The 16,549-nt window shown below is 44.3% G+C and overlaps 1 protein-coding gene across 1 annotated transcript in view; it reads left to right on the top strand.

Moving 5' to 3' along the window:
- Window positions 1-16,341, top strand: part of si:ch211-225b11.4 (tRNA (32-2'-O)-methyltransferase regulator THADA) — a 308,818-nt gene extending 292,477 nt beyond the window's left edge. Inside the window, exons 30-32 of the mRNA XM_060843883.1 lie at window positions 890-1,148; window positions 7,524-7,638; window positions 16,291-16,341. Coding sequence (XP_060699866.1) covers window positions 890-1,148; window positions 7,524-7,638; window positions 16,291-16,341 — 425 coding nt within the window. The remainder of the gene's footprint in view (window positions 1-889; window positions 1,149-7,523; window positions 7,639-16,290) is intronic.
- The last annotated feature ends 208 nt before the right edge of the window (window positions 16,342-16,549 follow it).

Here is a 16,549-nt window from a genome sequence, read left to right as displayed (position 1 = left end):
TCTTGTACAGCCACAACATGATATCCCAACACCTATGCTCAATGCACTGACCAATAAAGGCAAGCGTAGCAAACACCTTCTTCCTCTCCTGTCTACCTACGACTGTTTAAGGAACTGTGAACTTGTACCTAAGTTCACTTTGTTCAGCAACCTTCCCCAGGATCCTATCATTAAGTGTATACATTCTACCCTGATTTGCCTTACCAAAATGCAATACCTCATGTTTATCTAACTTAAATTCCATCTGCCACTCCTCACCCATTGGCCCATCTAATTAAGGTCCTATTGTACTCTGAAATAACTTCCTTCACTTCCATTACGCTACAATTTTGGTGTCAGCTGCAAGCTTACTTAACCATATCTCCTACATTCACATCCAAATCATTTACATAAACAACAAAAATCAGTGGACCCAGCACACCACTATCACAGGCTTCCAGTCCAAAAAGCAACCCTCTACCACAAGCCTGGTTCTCCTACATTCAAGCCTGGTGCTCCTACCTATCCAGATGACGTGCTGTCCAGGATTCCTGCTGATCTAATCTTGCTAACTAGTCTACTACTCAGAACGTTGTTGAATGCCTTACTCAAGTCCATATAGACAATGTACACAGCTCTGCCTTCACCACCCTTTTACACCTTAAGACAGTACAACACACGTTGCTCTTTCACACTCTGGGACAGTGCATTACTCAGTGTTCTTTCACACTCTGGAATGGTATATTGTGTTCCACCTTTTGACAGTTCTTTCGTTCTGTAGGATCGTGTGTACACCTTGTCCTCTCCTTTCTCACCCTCTCTGTTCACACTCAAAGATAGTAGGTTAGAGAAGTTGCTGTTACGTTGTTTGCAGTAGTCCTGGCCAATAATAATCTCCTTTCTGTTGCAGGGATCCTTCTAGTCGAATGCTTAGATGTTCTGGCTGCTGCTAACTTTTACCCTGCACTTGTGGGACTTCTTGTGAGGCTGAATGTTCTCTTCCATCATCTTCAAACGCTTGAATCTCTCAATGTGGACACATCTAACATTGGTGGCCCCTCATACGGACTGCAGGCTGACCTGGAGCAACTGCACGGACTAATCACCCAGGCTGGATTAATCCCAGTCAGTATGGGATTAGATACATGGAAGAAATCAATCACTGGGAGGTGACAATATATCAAATTATAGATTCTCAGCAGCACCTCTGAACAGTGACCTTATCTCCCACCACCACCCTGTGCAACTGCCTCATACATAATCGCAGTGGGGTCATTGCCTCACTCAAAAGCACAAGAAATAGGAACAGTAGACAATTATGGTCTGCAATGCTGTTACGATCACAACTGATCTTAGGGTTTCACCTCCACTTTCCTGCCTGTTCCCCAAATCAGTTCCCTGAAGGACCAGAAATCTCTACATTCCAGCCACAGATATGTTCAGCAGTAGAGTTTCCACAATCTTCTGGAGCAGAGTATTTCAAAAATTCACAACCCTTTGAAGTAATTTCTCCTCATCTCTGTCCTAATTGCTACACCCTTTTATTGTGACTGTGGCCCCAGAGTTCTAGATTCCTCAGCCAGAAGAACTCACTGATAGTGTCAACCCTTTCAAGCTTATGAATCACAATGGGATACACCAGTCCCACAGACTGAGTGGAGTCATCATGAAGTATGGTTTTCCTCAACTCACATGCGGTTTTCACATTTCAACTTTTTAAAATTAAGCACATTGTAAAATCATTCCAGGTGAAATCAAAGATGGAGTTTATTAACAAAATATTCAAACCGCAGTGGAATTTCTTTGCTACTTCATAAACACATGCAAACACTCATGACATTAAGGAAGATAGGACATTAGCACTGAAAAAATAAACGACTGACCATTCCTCCAAGGACATTCCTCAGAGTATTGTCCAAGACCCAACTCTCTTTAGCTGCTTCAGCAATGACCTTCCCTCCATCATAAAATCAGAACTTGGAATATTCTCTGATGATTGCACAATTTTCAGCACCATTTTTGACTCCTAGATACTGAAGCAGTTCATACCCATATGCAGCAGGATCTGCACAGTTTCTAAATTTTGACTGATAGGTAGCAAACAACATTCACACCCCACAAATACAGGCAGTGCCCATCTCCAACAAAAGATAATCTAATCCTTGCCCCTTAGCATTACCATCACTGAACCTCACACTATCAACATCTTGGAAGTTATCATTGACCGTTGTGCCTAGGACACAACCCTGAAGAACTTGTGCAGAGATGTCCTGGAGCAGGGATTATACATCTTCATATATACTTTGTATGACTCCAGTCAATGGAGAGTTTCCCTTTGGCTTCATTCTTACCTTGGTGTCCCACATCTTTGCTATTGAAGCTAACAATTATAGGGGAACGTTTCCCATCAACAATAGCAACAATTTAACCGGTTTAGTTAGAAGTGAGAAGGTGAAGGGAAGATTTAATAGAGATCTTTGAAATTGTGAAGACAATTGATTTGTAAAAAATTAAAGGCATAACATAGAATGATAGAATCCCCACCTTGTGGAAGCAGGCCATTCGGCCCATCGGGTCCGCACTGACTCTCCAATGAGCATCCTACCTAGACTTACCCCATACCCTATCCACCTCATTTCCTGAGGCTAATCCACCTAACCTTTCGATCTTTGGATCCTATCCTTTGGATACTATGGGCAATTTAGCATGGTGAGTCCATCTAACCTGAAACCATCTTTGTACTGTGGGGAAAGGTTTTGGTCTCTCATATCAAGGAAAATCATACTGGCGTTGCAGGCACTGCAGAATTCGCTAAACTGATCCCAGGTGTGCAGGAGCTGTTGTTCAAGGAGAATGGATTTTAAATTCAATTAATAAAACAATCTGAAGTTGAATACTAGTCTCAGTAATGGTAGTTATGATAGCATTGCTTGTCAAAAATGAAGGGCCATCTGTTTCTCTAATACCAATGAGGGAAAGAATTCTGCCATCCTTATCTGGTCCAGCCTACATGTGATGCTTTGCAGTTGACTCTTAATTGCCCTGTGAACATGCCAAGATAGCCACACAGCTCGAGAGCAATTAAAGATGGTCAGCAAATGGCAGCCTCAGCAATGCCCATGTTACATATAAAATTAATGGATAGTTTTTTGATTTCATTTCTTGTAGGATGTGGTTATAGCTGCTTGGCCGGCGTGTAATGCCCATCCCTAGTTGCCCCTTGAGAAGATGGTGGTGAGCTGCTGTTTTGAGCCGCTGCAGTCCACATGCTGTGAAATGACCCAGAATGCTATTAGGGAGCGAATGCCATGATCGTGACCCAGGCCTTGAGTGTTATTGGAGCTGCACTCATCCAGGCAGTTAGAGAGTATTTTATCACACTCTCGACTTATAATTTTTTTTAATGCTGGACAGGTTTTGGGCAGTAGACTCCCCGGACTTTGACCTGCTCTTGTAGCCACAGTATTTATATGGCTGGCCCCATTCAGTTACCGGTCAATGGTAACTTACAACATGGTTGATGATGCTCTCCACCACATCTCCTCCACTTCCCGCACCTCCGCCCTTGAACCCTGCCCCTCCGATCACCACCAGGACAGAACCACACTGGTCCTCACCTACCACCCCACCAACCTCCAGATACATCGTATCATCCTTCGTCATTTCCGCCACCTCCAAGCAGACCCCAACACCAAGGATATGTTTCCCTCCCCTCCTCTATCAGCGTTCCGGAAAGACCACTCCCTCCGCGACTCCCTAGTCAGGTCCACATCCCCCACCAACCCAACCTCCACTCCCGGCACCTTCCCCTGCAACCGCAAGAAATGCAAAACTTGCACCCACACCTCCCCCCCTTACTTCCCTCCAAGGCCCCAATGGATCCTTCCATATCCGTCACAAATTCACTTGCACCTCCACATACATCATTTCCTGCATCAGCTGCACCCGATGTGGCCTCCTCTACATTGGTGAGACAGGCCACCTACTTGTGGAATATTTCAGAGAACACCTCTGGGACACCTGCAGCAACCAACCCAACCGCCCCGTGGTGAACACTTTAACTCCCCCTCCCACTCCACCAAGGACATGCAGGTCCTTGGCCTTCTCCATCGCCAGACCATAACAACACGACGGTTGGAGGAAGAGCACCTCATCTTCCGCCTAGGAACCCTCCAACCGCAAGGGATGAATACAGATTTCTCCAGCTTTCTCATTTCCCCTCCCCCCTTATCTCAGTCCCAACCCTCGGACTCAGCACCGCCTTCTCGACCTGCAATCTTCCCGACCTCTCCGCCCCCACCCCATCTCCGGCCTATCACCCTCACCTTAACCTCCTTCCACCTATCGCAATCCCAATGCCCTTCCCCCACGTCCCTCCTCCCTATCTTAGCCTGCTGGACACACCCTCCTCATTCCTTATGCCCGAAACGTCAATTCTCCTGCTCCTTGGATGCTGCCTGACCTGCGCTTTTCCAGCAACACATTTTTCAGTCAAGATGTTGATAGTGTGAGGTTCAGTGATGGTAATGCCAAGGGGCAAGGATTAGATTATCTTTTGTTGGAGATGGGCATTGCCTGCAATTGTGGGGTGTGAATGTTGTTTGCTACCTATCAGCCAAAATTTAGAAACTGTGCAGATCCTGCTGCGTACGGGTATGAACTGCTTCAGTATCTAAGGAGTCAAAAATGGTGCTGAAAATTGTGCAATCATCAGAGAACATTCCAAGTTCTGACTTTATGATGGAGGGAAGGTCATTGCTGAAGCAGCTAAAGAGAGTTGGGTCTTGGACAATAGTCTAAGGAATTAGGGCTCCTGCAATGCAGAGATAGTGGTGAGCCAACAGTCAGTGTTCAAGTCCGACTAGTCCAGAAGTGGACAATAACATCTCTTAACAGATTGTTTAGGAAAATATGCTGAGGAATCCCTGCAGAGATGTCCTGGAGCTGAAATGATGAGTCAAGTGCGGTTGTAAGAAATGCAGTGATGAAAATTTCAATGTCACGTGAACTGAGGTAGGAGTTGATTGCAGCTGTTGTGGAGTTGGGAATTGGTAGTTTCAACTGACACATGATAGGAAGCTCATCTTGGAATCTGTTACACCAAGGTGTTTAGGACAGTTCAGTTCAGCTTCAAACACTTGCCAAGGTGACAGATAGGGAGGTGATGGCATTGTGATATTATCGCTAAACTATTAATCCAGAAATTCAGTTAATGTTCTGGTGACCTGGATTCTAATCCCACTATGGAAGATGGTGGAATTTGAATTCAATAAAAAAAATCTGGCATTAAGAATCTACTGATGACCATGAAACCATTATTGATTGTCAGAAAATCCCCTCCAGCTCACTAATGTCCTTCAGGAAAAGCAATGTGGTTGACTCTCAACTGCCCTCTGAAATCATCTAACCAGCCACTCAGTTGTATCAATTAGTTCAAAGTCTCAGCAAAGGAATGAAACTGGACTGACTACCTGACATTAACTTAGGCAGCAGAAACAGCCCTGTCAACCCTGCAAAGTCCTCCTTACTAACAAAGTTGGGAGAGCTGTCTTTCAGACTAATCAGACTAATCAAGCAACAGCTTGACATAGTAAACTCATAAAACTCTACGTACAATGTCCCAGACACCACTATCACCATCTCTGGTTATGTTTGTTCCACTAGCAGGACAGATCCAGCAGATGTGTTGGCACCATGCTATATGGTAGAGAGTGAGTTGCCCTGGGAGTCTTCAACATTGACTCCAGACCCCATGAAATCTCATGGCTTCAGGTTAAACATGAGCAAGGAAACCTGCTGATTACCACATGCTGTCCTTCCTTGCTAGTAAATCAGTACTCCTCCACTTTGAACAACACATGGAAGAGGCATTAAGGGTGACAAAGATGCAAAATGTACTCTGGGTGGACCATACAATATCCACTACAAAGAATGGCTCAGCAGCGGCAGCGCTACAGATTAAGTTGAACTGGTCCTAAACGACATAGCTGCTAGACTGGGTCTGCCACAGGAAGTGAGGCAGCCAACATGAGAGAAAAACATACTTGACCTCATACTTGCCAATTTGCTGGCTGAAGATGCATCTGTCCATGCCAGTATTAGTAATAATGACCACCACACTCCTTGTGGAGTCAAAGCCTTGCCTTCACATTGAGAATACCCTCCAAAGTGTTGTGCGGCATGATCTAAATGTTAAATGTGCTAAATGACTCAGACTTGGAACAGGTCAAGCAACTTAAGACTTGGCATCCATGAGGCTCTGTGGGACATGAACAACAGCAGAAATTTACTCCAACACAATCTGCAACCTCATGGCCCACCATATCTACCACTCAACCATTACAATCAAGCCCAGGGAACAACCCTGGTTCAATGGAGATTGCAGGAGGGCATGCCAAGGGCAGCACCAGTCTTACCTAAAATGGGGTATCAATTTGGTATTGCTACCAAACAGGACTATTTGCATGTCACACAACATAAGCAGCAAGTGATAGAGCTAAACAATTCCACACCAACAGATCAGGTCTAAGCTCTGTAAATATTGCAAAGGCTATGGGCCCTGACAACAGTAGTTACAATGCTGGCATTTATGCAGCAATGTCCAGGTATGTCCTGTACATTGGTTATGGCTGTTAGAGAACAGTTAGCTCAGCTCCTGAACATCTCAGCAGGAGTTCCTCATGGTAGTGTCCTAGGTTTAACCATCTTCAGCTGCTTCATCAATGACTTTCCCTCCATCATAAAGTCAGAAATGAGAATGTTCAGCAATGATTAAAAGTTCACCATTCACAACTCAACAGTCCATTTTGAAAAGCAGCAACACCTGGACAATATCCAGGCTTTGGCTGACAAGTGGCAAGTAACATTTGTGCCACACAAATGGCAGGCAATGACCATCTCCAGTAAGAGACAATCTCACCACAACCCCATAACATTCAATGGCATTACCATCACTGAATCCCCAACTATCAACTTCCTGGAGGTTATCATTGACCATAAACTCAACTGGACTTGCCACATAAACACAGTGGCTATAAGAGCAGGTCAGAGGCTGGGGATATTGCAGCAAATAACTCACCCCGTGACTCCCCAAGAATGTCTATCATTTACAAAATATAATTCAGCACTGATAAAATGTTCCCCACTTACCTGGATGGGTGCAGATCCAACAAGTTTGATACCATCTAGGACAAAGTATCTGGCTTGATTGGTACCACATTCCTACAGCTTCCTCCCTAAGGGTGTGGTAGGTTACCCTACAGTTTAAGGACTCTAGTGCTTCGAATTGAAGCTGATGATCACCTTCTCAAGGGAAATAGGGATGCGCAAGAAATAATGGTAAATCAGTGGCGCTCACATCCCAAGAGTGAATATTTTAAAAATGGAGATGGTAGCTAGAGAGAAGAGTTTGATTGTTCTGAGAATGACTGGCAGAGTCTGAGTGTGTGCTTTCATTTTTGTTTTCCTGCAGACCGTAATCCCCACAGTTAAGTGTGGGCTCAGATTACAATCTTCCACTATTTCAATTGCATCTCCCCACACAGGAACACAGATCTAGTTAACTGCATCGAGCTGCACATTCCAGCATTTGATGTCCTCAGAGACTTTCTCGACTGCCAGTTTCTCGATCAAGAATGTTTGTCACTGTTAAGTATGGAGGTAGGTGGAAGTTCCTGGTTACTCCATGCCCATTTGGATTTGATTAATGTGGCTGTGTTGCTCACATTGTGAAACCTCTATAATGCTAGACAAATCAGATAAACTGCTGAGGCCAGCAGTGTAGGGAGGAGAAATATTCACAAGGGAAGGATCTAACTGACAGATTTCATAGAAACTGTTTCCCTTGGTTTGGGATTTAGAACAAAAGATCTTAACCTGAACAGCAACTTGTATTTGTGTAGCCTCTTTTAAGTCATAACGTCCCAAGTTACTCTACATGGTACTAAAAAAGGACAGTTGTTAACCAGCCTGCTGAGGCAATATTGAGGTGATGAATAAAGTTTGGTCAAAGTGGCAGCTTTCAATGAGCATTTCAAAGGAAAAGAGACAAAGAGATTTAAATTGTATTCCACCATCTTTATCTCAGCAGCTGGGGGCACTAGCACAGCGATTAAAATGAGAAAGTCTTGAGAAGCCAGAAGTAGAGGAGATTACGCAGATAAAGAGGGATAGACCATGCAGGGAATTTTAAAATTGAGGCATTGTTTGGGACCCAGTATCAATGAATAAACACAGAGGTGTTAGGGGACTTCACGTAAGTAAGGAGAAGGGCAGCGAAGGTTTGGATGAGGTCAGTTTTATAGAGGGTAGAACCTAAAAGAACGGTCATGAGTGCAAATAAGTCAGTTGATATCACAGAGGTGGAGGAGGAAGAGTAGACCTCAGTGTTGGTGCAGACCTGTGGTGGAAGCTGATCTCCAGATCAAATTTAACACCAAGGTTCTAAACAGCCTTATTCAATTTAAGACTGTAGCCAGTACAGTAAGCCCCTGTTTAATGTTGTGTTTTAGCTTTGCTCAGTCAATGAGATGTGTATTCTCATTTAATATTGCAAGATTTGTTTTAAAAAATTCTCGCAATCAATCTGTTCTGAGACATTATTACACACCACTTGGAGCAGGTTGTTTTCATCATCTGATACACAGCTGTATAACCTAGACAATACCATTTTAGTGTGACCTCTCCCCCTCCCTGACTCTCCAACCTCTGATCTCTCCCCCTTCCTGATCCCAACCTGTGATCTCTTCCCCCCAACCCCGAACCTCCTATCACACTCCCTAGCAGTCCAACTCGTGACCTCTTGCCCTCCTTGACCCTTCTACTAATGATCTTTCTCCTTTCGTGAGTGTCTGAAATGCAGCCTCCCCAACCCCTTGTCTGTCAGACCATGAATCAGAGGGTCAGGGAGAGGAATAGTCTTCAATGACCAGCATTTCTTGCCTGTGCTTAGTTGCCTTTGAGAAAGTGGTGAGCTGCCTTCTTAAACTATTGCAGCGCATGTGCTGTAGGTGGCCCCACAGTGCCCTTGGGGTGGGATTTCCAGTATTTTGACCCAGTGAAAGTGATGGGGTATGTGGCTTGGAGGAGAACTTGCAGAACGTGGTTTTCCCATGTATCTGCTGCCCTTGTCCTTCTAGATGGAAGTTGTCTTAGATTTGGAAGGTGCTCTGTAATGATCTTTAGTGAATTTCTGGAGTGCATCTCACAGATAGTACACACTGCTGCTACTGAGTATTGGTGGCGGAGGGAGTGGATGTGGTACCAATGAAGTGGGCTGCTTTGTCCTTGATAGGGTCAAGCTTCTTGAATGTTGCTTCTACCTGGTTTGGCTTGTGACCTAACACAGGGTGAGGCTGCCTCTGTTTGCAAACAACTTGGTGAAGGCATTTGCAGAGGACAAACTGTGATGGGGGTTGGAGCTGACTCCTGCAAAAGGAACAACCGTTAACATACCCATGTACATCCCATGCCAAAGATGCTGCTTTTGACCACATCTCCAGATATCTTAACTTGTAAAACCACTGAGGACTAGACTAGTCAAACTCAGTCGATCTTTGCTGTATTAATTGATGCATGGGTTTTCTGTGTGTACCCTACTAACTCTCTCTCACACACACAGTTAGATTCTGAGCTGAGCTCCCTTAGTATTCACACATATCCTACAGTATTTTCCAGATGAGACAAAATAGTGAAGCCACAGGAAGTATACTTGGCTTCTTGAGAAAAGGTAATTGCTTCTGACATCGGGACAGAAAAGCTCCGGTTGGTGGAGAGTTCTCATGGTACCTACCTTGCTGTTTAAAGTTAATTATTTTAGTTTGTTCATTTAATGTTGAGAGTCATTGGTTTGACTAGCATTTATTTTCCATCCCAAAATACCCTGGAAAAGATGGTGGTGAGCTGCCTTCTTGAACAACTACAATCTATATGATATAAGTATACCCAAAATGTGTTTAGATAGGGGATTCCAGGATTTTAACTCAGCCACATTGAAGGAAGGCAATGCACCCAAGGGGGTGAGTGGCTTTCAGAGGAACTTGGAGCTGGTTGAGAGGCTATGATTCTGCTGCCCTAGTCTTTCTAGATGTTCATGGTCACAGGTTTGGAAGATAATGTTGAAGGAGCCTTAGTGAGTTATTGCATTGCATATTTTTGAAGGAACATCTTATATAAGGTGATAGGCTCCAAAGGGTTAATTCTGTGGACTGTATTAAGCACCACCCAATATGATGATGCAGTTATGGACTTCACAGGATGGTGGCAGCAAAACAAAGTCCGGAGAACTCCTCCATAATGCTGAGCAGTTGTGAAGATTCATGATGCAGATTGCTGCCACTGTGTCACTGGTGAATGGGGTACCAGTCAAGTGAACTGCTTTGTATGAAGGGTGTTGATCTTTTGGAATGCTGTAAGTGGAGAGTGGATGATATTCCATTATGTAGGAATGTTGAACTTAGGAGTAGTAGGTCTTTCAGCCCTATGAACCTGCTCCACCATTCAGTAAGATCATGGCTCAACTCCACTTTCTTTTCTGCACCTCATAATCCATGACTCCTTTGTCAAAAATCTAATGCATAAATAAAACATTGTGTTAGCATTGTTTCTCTGAGTTTACTCTTGATTCATATTGATTCCAACTTTGCTCAGGCTCCTTCAATGCTACTCAGTCAAATGCAACCTTGAAGGCAAGGGCTGGCACTCTCATCTCACCCCCTGGAGTGCAGTTCTTTTGTGCATGAGAAGCTGTGTGGCCTTGGTGAAATGTTTCTGAGTGTTAGTGAGCGGGTTATTGCAAAGCAAGTGCTACTTATAGCATTGTTGATGGCCCTTTTCATTGCTGCTGATCAAGAATAGACTGGTTTGCTGATAATAGGCAAGTTGGATTTGTCCTGCTTTTTGTGTACAGGGCAAGTCTGGGCAATTTGCCACATTGTGTGTGTTGTTATCGCATAGTAACCAAGATCAGTCTTGTCACATCTACATAGTGCCACGTGTATCGAGATATTATCGCCATAGCTGCATTACATGTGCAGAGGATGTCACACTTTTGATAATGTTCCAGCATTAATTCAGCTGTAAGCAGAGTGTTCAGATCTATAGTAAAACTGTAACCCGACAGTTTTAGTGCCTGAAGAAGATTCACTAACATTAACACTGTATTCTGATCACAGATGCTGCCAGACTTGCTGAGTTCTTCCAGTCTTTTTTTTTGTTTTTTATACCCAGACATTGTTGGCACTACTGCCCTGACTTAGCTTTTCAGTTTTACTACAGCTGTAAAGAGACAGAGAAACCTGAGATGGAACAAGGTACCAGCAGCCAGTCAATGTCAACAAACCTGGAGCCAATTAACTTCTGTCACTTAATGGTGCTGCTGTTTGTCCTCTGAGGCTCTGGGAGATATTTTATTGTTTGCTCTGCAGAATTGAACTGAAGTAACCTCGAACCAGTGTGATAATACTATCGCTTTAAGAGCTGTATTTTGATCTGCTTTTTTTTTATGAAGAGGTTGAGAAAGAGGTGGTCAGTGATCTTTTTCAAACCAACAACTTAAACAGCCTGTGAGGCCTTGAGGTTTTATTTTTAAAGTTTGAACACAACATCTTACATTTACCTTTAAAAATAAGAAAATGTTGGGGTCTAGGTTATCTTCTTAATATAGAACAAAGAAGATTACAGCACAGGTACAGGCCCTTTGACCCTCCAGGCCTGCGCCAATCGTCCACTGATAACACATTCCAGGCCTTCACCACCCTCTGCAGAAAGAACTTTCCACGCATATCTCCCCTAAACTTATCCCCTTTCACCTTGAACTCGTCACCTCCAGTAATTGAGTCCCCCACTTTGAGAAAAAGCTTCTTTCTATCCACCTTGTCTATATCTCTCATGATTTTGTAGACCTCAATCAGGTCCCCTCTCAACATCCGTCTTGCTAATGAAAATAATCCTAATCTACTCAACCTGTCCTCATAGCTAGCACCCTCCATATCAGGAAACATCCAGGTGAACCTCCTCTGCACCCTCTCCAAAGCAATCACATCCTTTTGGTAATGTGGCGACCAGAACTACACATTGTATTCTAAATGTGGCTGAAACAAAGTCATATACAACTATAACATGACCTGCCAATGCTTGTACTCAATAGCTCATCCGATGAAGGAAAGCATGCCGTATGCCTTCTTGACCACTCTATCAAGCTGTGTTGCCACCTTCAGGGTACATGGACCTGAACACCCAGATCTTTCTGTGTATCATTTTTCCCCAAGGCTTTTCCATTTACCATATAGGTGAGGTAAAAACAATGACTGCAGATGCTGGAAACCAGATTCTGGATTAGTGGTGCTGGAAGAGCACAGCAGTCTGCAATGCTGTGTTCTTCCAGCACCACTAATCCATTTACCATATAGTTCACTCTTGAATTGGATCACCTCACATGTACTCAGATTGAACTCCATCAGTCATTTCTCTGCCAAACTCTCCAATCTATCTATATTCTGCCGCATTCTCTGACAGTCCCTTTCACTATCTGCTACTCCACCAATCTTAGTGCCATCTGCAAACTTGCTAATCATTCCACCTTTATCTTCCTCCACATCATTTATGTATATCATAAACAACAGTGGATCCCTATGGAACACCATTGGTCACAGTTCTCCCATTTTGAGAAACTCCCTTCCACTACTACTCTCTATCTCTTGTTGCCTAGTCAGTTCTCTATCAAGGTAGCCAGTACACCCTGGACCCCACGCGATTTCACATTCTCCATCAGCCTACCATGGGGACCCTCATGAAATGCCTGACTGAAGTCCATGTATATGACATAGAGTCATAGAGATGTACAGCACGGAAACAGACGCTTTGGTCCAACCTGTCCATGCCAACCAGAAATACCAACTCAATCTAGTCCCACTTGCCAGCACCTGGCCCATATCTCTCCAAACCCTTCCTATTCATATACCCATCCAAAGCCTTTTAAATGTTGCAATCCAAAGCCTCCACCACTTCCTCTGGCAGCTCATTTCATACATGTACCACCCTCTGCATGAAAAAGTTGCCCCTTACAGACTCCCCCACCCCAGGGGCATCCTATCCATGCACCTCAAGATTTTGTAAACCTCAATAAGGTCACTCCTCAATCTCTGATGCTCCAGGGAAAACATCCCCAGCCTGTTCAGCCTTTCCCTATAGCTCAAATCCTCGAACCCTGGCAATATCCTTGTAATTTTTTTCTGAACCCTTTCAAATTTCACAACATCTTTCTGATAGGAAGGAGACCAGAATTGCACACAATATTCCAACAGTGACCTAACCAATGTCCCGTACAGCCACAACATGACCTCCCAACTCCTGTACTCAATACTCTGACCAATAAAGGAAAGCATACTAAACGCCACCTTCAACTCCTATCTACCTGCGACTCCACTTTTAAGGAGCTATGAACCTGCACTCCAAGGTCCCTTTGTTCAGCAACACTCCCTAGGACTTTAACATTAAGTGTATAAGTCCTGCTAAGATTTGCTTTCCCAAAATGCAGCACATCACATTTATCTGAATTAAACTCCATCTGCCACTTCTCAGCCCATTAGCCCATCTGATCAAGATCATGTTGTAATCTTGCTGTCCACTATACCTCCAACTAACTATACCATCTACAGCCTTTCCCTCATCAATTAACACTCGCTTCCTTAAAGAATTCTATTAAGTGGGTAAGACATGAACGTCCCTGCACAAACCTATGCTGCCTATCACTGATAAGTCATTTTCTTCCAAATGTAAATAGTTTCTATCCTTCTTTAACTTCTCCAGCAGCTTTCCTACCACTGGCATCAAGCTAACCGGTCTACAATTACCTGGATTATTCTTCCTACCCTTCTTAAACAACCGGGACAGCATTAGCAATTCTCCAGTCATCCGGGACCTCACCCATGTTCAAGAATGGTGCAAAGATATCTGCTAAGGCCCCAGCTATTTCTTCTCTTGCTTCCCTCAGTAATCTGTGAAAGATCCCATCTGGACCCGGGGACTTATCCACCTTAATACCTTTTAGAATACCTAACACTTCCTCCCTCTTTATGCCAACTTGACCTAGAATAATCAAACATCTGTTCCTAACCTCAGCATCCGTCATGTCCCTCTCCTCGGTGAATACTGATGCAAAGTACTCGTTAAGAATCTCACCCATTTTCTTTGACTCCACACATAACTTTCCTCCTTTGTCCTTGAGTGGGCCAACCCTTTCTCTAGTTACCCTCTTGATCCTTATATACGAATAAAAGGCTTTGGGATTTTCCTTAACCCTGTTTGCTGAAGATATTTCATGACCCCTTTTAATCCTCTTAATTCCTTGTTTCAAATCGGTCCCAGTTTCCCGGTACTCTTCCAAAGCTTCATCTGTTCTCAGACAGCTAGACCTTATGGATATCCTTCCTTCTTCCTCTTAGCTCGTCTCGCAATTTCACCTGTCATCCGTGGTTCCCTCATCTTACCATTTCTATCCCTCATTTTTACAGGGACATGTCTGTCCTGCACTCTAGTCAACCTCTCTTTAAAAGCTTCCCATATATCAAATGTGGATTTACCCTCAAACAGCGGCTCCCAATCCACATTCCCCAGCTCCTGCTGAATTTTTCTACAGTTAGCCTTCCCCCAAAAGAGCACCCTTCCTTTAGGACCACTCTAGTCTTTGTCCATGAATATTATGAAATTATGATCACTATTCCCAAACTAATTTCCTGCTGAAACTTCAAACACCTGGTCGGGCTCATTTCCCAACACCAGGTCCAGTATGGCCCCTTCTCAAGTTAGAGTATTTACATGCTACTCTCGAAAACCCTCCTGGATGCTCCTCACAAATCCTGCTTCATCTAGACGTCTAACACTAAGTGAATCCCAATGTTGGGAAAATTAAAATCTCCAATCACCACCACTTTTGGTTGCTCCTACATCTTTCCATAATCTGTCTACATATTTGTACCTCTATCTGACCCTCGCTGTCATGAGCCTGTAGTCCAGCTCCAACATTGTTACCACACCCTTCCTATTTCTGAGCTCTGCCCATGTTACCTCACTGCTCGAGTCCTCTATAGTGCCTCCTTCAGAACAGCTATGATATCCTCTGACCAGTAATGCAACTCCTCCAAGTCTTTTACCTCCCTCTCCATCCTGCCTCTAGCATCGGTATCCTGGGATATTTAGTTACCAGTCTTGCCTTTCCCTCAACCAAATCTCAGTAATAGCAATAACATCATATTCCCAGGTACTAATTCAAGCCCTAAGTGCATCTGCCTTACCTATTACACTTTTTGCATTAAAACAAATGCACCTCAGACCAGCAGTCCCTTTGTGTTCATCATTTGCTCCCTGCCTACTCTTCCCCCGTAATCACGCTGACTTCATTATCTAGTTCCTTACAGGCTTTAGTTACTACCTTCTTACTTCCACTAACCTCATTTGGTTCCCATCCCCCTGACAAATTAGTATAAACCCTCCCCAATAGCGTTACCAATAGCACCCCCGAGGACACTGGTTCCAGTCCTGCCCAAGTGTAGACCATCCAATTTGTAATAATCCCACTTCCCCAAGAACCAGTCCCAATGTCCCACAACTCTGAACCCCTCACTCCTGCACCAACTCTCGCACCATCCTGCCTTTTCTTTCATTTCTACTCTGACTAGCAAGTGGTGCTGGTAGCAATCCAGAGTTATTACCTCTGAGGTCCTACGTTTCAAGTTGGCTCCTATCTCCCTAAATTCTGCTTGTAGGACCTTATCCCATTTATTACCTGTTTATTGGTGCCTCTGTGCACCATGACAACTGACTGTTCACCCTCCCACAATATTTCAATCTCACTGACACTCAACACTGGAGTCCCACAGGAGTGCGGACTCAGCCCCCTACTGTACTCACTGTATACCCATGACTGCGTCGCCAAATACCAGACTAATGCCATTTACAAGTTTGCTGATGATACCACCATAGTCAGTTGAATCTCAGATGGTGATGAAACAGACTACAGATGGGAGGTGAAGACCTGGGAAAATGGTGCACTGAGAACAACCTAGCTCTCAATGCCGGCAAAACCAAGGAACTCATTACTGACTTTCAGCGGGATGCTGCTCATGCCCCCCCCCCCCCCCCCCCCCCCCCCCCCCACACACACACACACACACACACACACACATTAACAGCCCAGAGGCGGAACGAGTGAAGAGTGTCAAGCTCCTGGGAGTGGTCATCAACAACAAGCTTTCTTGGACTCTTCATATGGACGCACTGGTTATAAAAGGTCCAACAATGTTTCTTGTTCCTCAGGCAGCTGAGGAAATTTGGCATGATGGTGACTACCCTTGCCACCTTTTATAGGTGCACCATCGAGAGCATCATGTCTGGATGTATCACTACCTGGTATGGCAACTGTATCATTCAAGATCGGATTACAGAGAGTGGGGAACTCGGCCCGGACAATCACAAAAAGGCCAACCTCCCGTCTTCAGAATCCATCTACCGGGCCCACTGTCAAGGACAGGCTGCCAGCATTCTCAAAGATCCATCCCACCCTGGCAATGTTTTC

This window comes from Hemiscyllium ocellatum, chromosome 24 (assembly GCF_020745735.1).
Source record: "Hemiscyllium ocellatum isolate sHemOce1 chromosome 24, sHemOce1.pat.X.cur, whole genome shotgun sequence".
In the NCBI taxonomy this organism is placed as follows: domain Eukaryota; kingdom Metazoa; phylum Chordata; class Chondrichthyes; order Orectolobiformes; family Hemiscylliidae; genus Hemiscyllium; species Hemiscyllium ocellatum.
The sequence above is the reverse complement of the archived record's forward strand: the minus strand, read 5'-3'. Positions and strand labels throughout refer to the sequence as shown.